Below are 7,228 nucleotides of genomic sequence, written 5' to 3' on the forward strand. Positions count from 1 at the left end.
TCATTGCGGTGGCTTCTCTTGTTGCAGAGCACGGGCTCTAGGCACACGGGCTTCAGAAGTTGTGGATCGTGGGCTCTAGAACGCAGGCCCAGTAGTGACACGCAGGTTTAACTTCTCCGCGGCATGTGGGATGTTCCTGGACCAGGGCTCGAACCCGTGTCCCCTGCATTGGCAGGCGGATTCTTAACCACTGTGCCACCAAGGAAGACCCTTTGTGGTTCTCTTTTCAAGGAACTATGACCTCAGTCCAGTAATGAGAAGATACCAGATAGGTCTAAAGTGATGAACATTCAGCAGAATAACTGATCAATACTCTTCAGGGCTGACGGTGTATTGAAAAAGCAGGAAAGACTGAGGAACTATTGTAGATTGTAGGAGTCCAGGAAGAAATAACAACTAAACGCAATGTGGGACACTGATTAGGATCTTTAGAAAGGATAATAGTGGAAAAAATTATGAAGTTTAAATGAGGTAATTAGTTTGGTTAATGCTACTAAGACAAAAATAATTACCTTGTTCTAGTACTCGTATGATGGTTACCTAAGGTGTTAACATTGGACAAGGCTGGATGAGGGATAAACTCTCTGCACTATTTTTGCAACTTTTCTGTAAGTCTAAAAATAGTTTCAAATAAAACGTTTTTAAAAATTGCCATTATACCCCCGCCGCCCCAGTGCCGGCCCTTCCTAGGGAACGCCGCCGGTGAGCGCCCGCGGCCGCCGCCTCCAGGCCAGGGGCCGCCCTGGAGCCCGCGCTGGCCTGAAGCACCGCCGCCATCCGACGTGCTTGGGGACGCGGCCCTGCAGCGCCTGCACGACCGGCAGTGGCTAGAGGCGGTGTTCGGAACCCCGCGGCGGGCCGGCTGCCCGGTGCCGCCGCGCGCGCCCGCCAGCCCCAACCTGGACGAGGTGCGGGCCCGGTTGCACGGGTCCCTGCGCCTGGTGCGGCGGCTGCGCGACCTGGGCCATGCGCTGCGCGAGGCCGAGGCTGACGGCGTGGCCTGGGCACAGCTGCATGCGGAGGCACAGCCGCTGCGCGCCGAGCTGGCCGAGCGACTTCAGCTCCTGACCCAGGCAGCCTATGTGGGCGAGGCGCGGTGCAGGCTGGAGAGGGTCCGGCGCCGCCGGCTGCGGCTTCGCGAGAGGGCCCGGGAACGCGAGGCCGAGCTGGAGGCGGAGGCCACGCGGGCAGCGGAGCGCGAGCAGATTGACCGCTGGAGGGTCAAGTGCGTGCAGGAGGTGGAGGAGAAGAAGCGGGAGCAGGAACTTAAAGCTGCTGCTGATGGTGTCCTATCTGAAGTGAGGAAAAAACAAGCAGACACCAAAAGAATGGTGGACATTCTTCGGGCCTTGGAGAAATTGAGGAAACTCAGGAAAGAGGCTGCAGCAAGGAAAGGGGTCTGTCCTCCAGCCTCAGCAGATGAGACCTTTGAGCATCACCTTCAGCGACTGAGAAAACTCATTAAAAAACGCTCTGAATTATATGAAGCTGAAGAGAGAGCCCTCAGAGTTATGTTGGAAGGAGAACAAGAGGAAGAGAGGAAAAGAGAATTAGAGAAGAAACAGAGGAAAGAAAAAGAAAAATTTTTACTACAGAAGCGTGAAATTGAGTCCAAGTTATTTGGGGATCCAGATGAGTTCCCACTTGCTCACCTCTTGCAGCCTTTCCGGCAGTATTACCTCCAGGCTGAGCACTCCCTGCCAGCGCTCATCCAGATAAGGCATGATTGGGATCAGTACCTGGTGCCATCTGATCATCCCAAAGGCAACTCCGTTCCCCAAGGATGGGTTCTTCCCCCGCTCCCCAGCAACGACATCTGGGCAACCGCCATTAAGCTGCATTAGTAAAGATGCTCTAGGAGTGTCGTCCAGCCAAGGCTCTTTCCAGCTCTAAGTATTAGTGACGCTGCCATCTTCTTGTACTGTAGTATAAATCACAACCTCTAAACTCCATGTGGCATTTCCCTACCCAGAAGTTACGTTTCCCTTCTGTCCTCTGTCCTGGCCAAGGTGCCTCTTGAATCAGGAGATTAATATGGTTCCTCAAGAAAGGACCTAGGTGAACTGAGGTTTTTACGACAGGCAGTGGCCTTGGTTCATGAAATTCGCCTCTGTTTTGAGGGGCTTGGTCCAGATTGATTTATAAGTTTACTCTTATCTTTCTTGTGTGGTGATGGATAAGTATACGCTATACACTCATACCCTCAACACAGGTGTGCACTGGGTAGATTTAGCAGTCCCTCCCCCAGTACTCCTTGTTAAGGCAAGCTTGATGCAAAACCTCCTTACCTTTCTTACCCAGAGAGCCTCCTAACTTCCAGGAAGAAAGGTCAGAAACGCTTTATCTTCAGTTTTGTGAATCCCACTTTTGGTGCAGCTGGAGAGGCTGGGTTGCCAGAAAAGCTGGTGGCGTTGTCTGGTAGTCAAGTGGAGAACTTGGAAAGCCTAAAGAGTACCTGTACCCAAACTGGATTGTGTTTTAATGGATGATGGCTGCATTTTCCCCATATTAGAAGGATCCTAATGAAAGCACCTGCTTTTTAAGCTCCTAGAGGTCTGCTTGTTCAGAATCCGCAAGGATAAAAATTAATTTCCTTATGGGAGTGGGACCTTGATTAACCTCACTCAGTCACATTGTGGGAGCTGGTATAGTGGAAATTGTGGAATTTTCTTAGGAACTCAAGCTTCCAAAAATATACATGTAGTTTAAGCTGGGGGAAAAGCAGATAAAAATAATAAAATTTATTTTTTTATACTCATTAAAAAAATTGCCATTATAAAAAATTCAGGAAGACTTCCACATTAGTTGCTGTAAACAACTTTCAAAATAGGCAGAATATATGAAGTGACTGGAAAACAGTCAGCACAAGATTATGATCCCCAAAAGTAGGAAAACAGATGAGGTAGGCTCCCCAAATGACCCTGTATTTCTGCTTAGAGGCAACGTCTAGACTGTAGTGCAAGGAGGATAAGCCACAACAGAGCGCGGTGGACTCATTGAACTGAGGATACAGTAAGTAGAGTTTGGGAATAGTAAAGCTGCTGAAATTTGCAGAGCAAGTTGGTGGCGAGAAGAGAGCTGGGTGGAGTTAATGCTCCAGAAATCTGTAGAAGGTCCCCTTGGGTCTTTCACTGAACATTAAGCTGCTCACGTAAAGGGCAGGACTCCATGGGACTGGGCAAAGAGCAACTACCAGGGGAGTTAAAAAAAATACTGGAGAGCAGTGAGCTGAACAACTATTGGAAGACAAACATGGCTGGAAGACTTTTAAATATTGAACAGCCAGAGGGGAGCATCCTCTTTGAACACCCCAAGTAATTTGGTACAGTTTCAGACAAGTCTAAGCTGTAGGAATAGGATGAATGTAGTCCAAAAATAATGGCTACCATACAGCATCCTAACTGCCTTCAAATCACAGATTGGATTTCTGGGGAAGGCTTAAGTTGGAATAAGAGGCCCTAAGTCTAAAATGTTTATAGCTGCTATAGACCAGTTAGATAACAGGTTGTGTTGTGAAATTCTGGCCTCTCTGGACTTCATATTTCCTCTCATGGACTCTGGTCACTGCTCTCTCCCCGGTTCTTTCTAATGTTCCTCACTGGCTGGGGGTGTTCTGTCTGAACCCTTTCACTGACACCTGGTCGGTCTGATCAAATTCTTCTTTCTCAAAGTAAAGAGAAAAATCTTATTGACATTTCAGAATTTTAAAGCATGCCCAGAGGAATTCTGATACTCAAAGCATCACTGAAGAAATCCCACTTTCTATGGATGAGGGCTTAAGTTAATTTTCTGCTCAACCTACTTAGAAAACCTGGAAATTAAAATAACAGTGAGACAATATGTTTTCACCTAAAAGTTTGACCAAAATTTAAAAGGTTGATACAATAAAATGCCTGTGAGAGTGCAAATTACATACATTAATATGGGAGAATATGAATCAGTACAGCTTTATTTGAACAGAGTATCAGCAATATTCATAAAAATTTACAATCATCACATTCTTTCCACTTCAATCCAGTTTGCACTTTGCTGTGTATTTCCTATAAGAAAACATACATATTTGCCCAAGAATTCATGCTCAGTAATGTTGATACAAGTTCTATTAATCATAGCAACAAATGGGAAATAATTTATGTGTCCATCAGGAGGAGAATGTTTAAATTAATTATGGCACATACACACTTTAGAATACTTAGGAGTAGTTAAAAGAGTGAGATGAATCTATATGTGCTCTCAGGGAAAGACCCGGCATTCGTTTTAGTAAGTGACAAGGGCAAGAGACGGGACAATATGTACACTGTTATCCATGTATGTTAAGAAACTCACAATGTATTTTTATAACACATCTATGTAAGGAAAAGTCTAGAATCAATTTAAAAATAACACAAAATTTTAATTGTGGTTGCTTCTGAGGAGAGGGATGAATTCTAGAGGAATGTGATAGGGAAGGGGAATTGTGAGTTATCCATACTATTAGAATCTGGGGGCAGTAAGAGCATTTGTACTATTACTTAAAACCAAAATTTTCCTCAGGGGCAAACATAGAGACAAGAGGCAGTGGAAGAATGTTGACTTTTTCTTTTCTTATCAAGGATGGCACGTCTGCCACAGAACCATTTTCCACCTCCTAGAAGTACACCTGAGTTTTTAGGAGTTCTGTCTATATAGATGATCTTTTCTCATCTACTTCTTATGGAGGAGGCTTTGGTTTTGACCAAAAAGGCAAACTTAATCATTGGTATGTGGTCAGCGGCCAATCTCAAATAATTCAGCCCATTAAAATCCTACTGCAAATATCACGTTGTTTCAAACAAGGCCTCCCTAGCCTTGGGGTTATAAGCCAAGGCCCTGTAGAGTCCACACCAAATCAGAGTCTTGTCACCAGCAGGCTTGCAAACACCAAGAATGTGATGGAGGCACCCAGTGGGGATGAGGAGGTGTGTAAATGTCACTGTCTGAAGTGAACAGATACATGGAAAGGGCAGCTGCTGTCCCAGGGGTCCACGGTGACGAACGGGATCTGCGGGGAGTCGGGATGCTCCGAGTCAGGGGAGGGCAGGGCATACGGGCTGTCTGTTCCTCCGGGAGCTTAGTGCAGCCTCCAGAGGAAGATGCAGAGAAGAGCTGGCCAGCAGGTCAGCTTCCAGTCTGGACACGAGGGCACACTGGGGAAGACCCAGGGGCAGGGCGCTGTGATGCCGGAAAGTGCTGGGACTGGACCCCCGTGCCGGGACCGGGGCAATCAGCTCTCAGGGAAGCCTGGGGCGAGGGGCAGGAGGATCCTAGGTAAACGAAGCCCACAGACAATCCCCAAATGGTGTCTGATTCTCGTGTTCACCTTCCTTCTTTAGGCCTGCTTTTAATATTTTGGCTACAAGTTCCTCTTTCTTATTGCCTCAGAGACATCATGTAGCAGTGAGAAGAGAAATGAATTAAGAGACAGAAGGGCTGCCTCAGGCTGGGAGGAGTGGAACAGTATGGGCTCTGGAGGAATTTCGACCAGGGCTTTAGTTTTGCCCTGTCACTAGCTATGTGAACTCAGCACATTACCAAATTCTGTGAGCCTTGGATTCTTCTTCAATGAAGTGTGTTTGATAAGCTCTGTCTTCTAGGACTGTTGGAATGTGTATAATGTATGTAAAACACCTGGCACAGTGACTGGTGTTCATTGAAACTTTAAAGAGTGGCAATTTTTGCCATGATTTTTTGACCCAGATAATACCAACCCTCCTGCCGAGAATTTTTGTTTTGTTTTGCTGTTGTTTTAAACCAGGAGATATCTGAGAATATGCAGTGCTATAGGACACTGAACATCAAGTCAGCCAAAAATTCTGCTTAACAAGAAAATATACCTCAGTAAGTCATGCCCCTTAGAGGATGTATTATTTAATTTGGATGTTGGGGAATCCTCCCCATCTGGATGCAACTCAAAGCTAAATGTGTGTCAAGAACCAACTCCTTCTCTCCCTCCCAGCTGCCCTTGGATCCAAATCACCCCTATTTTCATTCATTTAACTCCTACCAAAATCAAGCCCTCCCATAGGGGTCGCCAAATTTTACTCACATTAACCCAGTTAAAATACCCTACTAATGGAGCAGGCTCTGTTTCTCCCAGTCCAGGTTAAAGAGTAGGATATGGGCCCAGTGGCTTCTTGGCATCCCACCTCAAGGAAGTATCACCCTTATTTATCAGAATCTCCTTGGTGATGATGTGGATAAAACACCTAGTTTGTGCACTGGGACAAGAGCACAGGGTACCTTCCACTCCCTCCCCACGTGGAGATTTCTCTCTGGTTAATCCATGATCCCCAAATAACCGCTAAAAGCAGTTCTCCATCGGAGGCTCAGTTTCTCAACTCTGAGACACACCACGCAAGGGTCTGGCCCTTGCTCACCACCCTCACACACCCTCCTCTGACCCACCACCCATCTTAACTGAAAATTACCTCTCACTGAAGGACTTGAGGTTTTTCCAAGGCTCCAAGTTGTCTTGCCTCAGGACATTTATACTTAAGTGCTCTCATCTGGCCCTCCCCCTCCCCCTCATCCTTTTTTTTTGCTTGTCTTTTTTGTCTTAGAGGGCATCTCACCATCTTCCTTATATGTTAGCTGCTGCTAGACTCTAATTCAATGGGAAAAGGCTCAGTCTTCTTTTTCTTACCACCCCCCATCCTACCATGGAGCCTTCCAAAGAGCAGATGCTCAACTAATGTTTGAGGGGGAAAAAAATGAACAATTTATTATGATTTTATTTCTCCTATATTATTGAATAAACGAAGCAAGTTCAGGTGTATAACTTTTATTTTACAGAACAGCAAAATACAAGGAATAAGGGAAACCGAGAATTGATCATCTTTTACATTTTTCTCTATTTTTTGATCCCAACTATTTTACTGCTAATTTCTTTCACATTTCTAAGGAAATGCCTATTACAATGCTATCTTTTCTTGTTCCAGGTCACTAAAAAAGATGGAAGGTTACCCTATTTGTTTAATAAAATGGCAAAACTATTACTCTTAAACTTCATAAACAGCATTAAGTATGTAACCAATATCATTCATATACTTAGATTCTGAAGCTAATTAAACTTTTTTAAAGAAGAAGCAACATTTGAAAACCTTCAACAACAAAACATAAATCTGTAAGTTATTCTAATATGCTATTCACTGTGATCCCTCCAACACCACCTAAGCCCCTACACTACTGCAGGAAGGTGCTTCAGATTTCA

The 7,228-nt window shown here is 45.4% G+C and overlaps 1 protein-coding gene across 1 annotated transcript; it reads left to right on the forward strand.

Moving 5' to 3' along the window:
* Positions 1 to 647: 647 nt before the first annotated feature.
* On the forward strand, positions 648 to 1,860 carry LOC116747025 (programmed cell death protein 7-like; the record flags this gene model as incomplete). The annotated part of the gene is made up of 1 exon (XM_032618866.1): positions 648 to 1,860. A coding segment is annotated over one exon (1,197 nt), but the record flags the coding sequence as incomplete, so codon positions are not given.
* Between the last annotated feature and the right edge of the window lie 5,368 nt (positions 1,861 to 7,228).

Source organism: Phocoena sinus, chromosome X, assembly GCF_008692025.1.
Source record: "Phocoena sinus isolate mPhoSin1 chromosome X, mPhoSin1.pri, whole genome shotgun sequence".
Lineage (NCBI taxonomy): Eukaryota > Metazoa > Chordata > Mammalia > Artiodactyla > Phocoenidae > Phocoena > Phocoena sinus.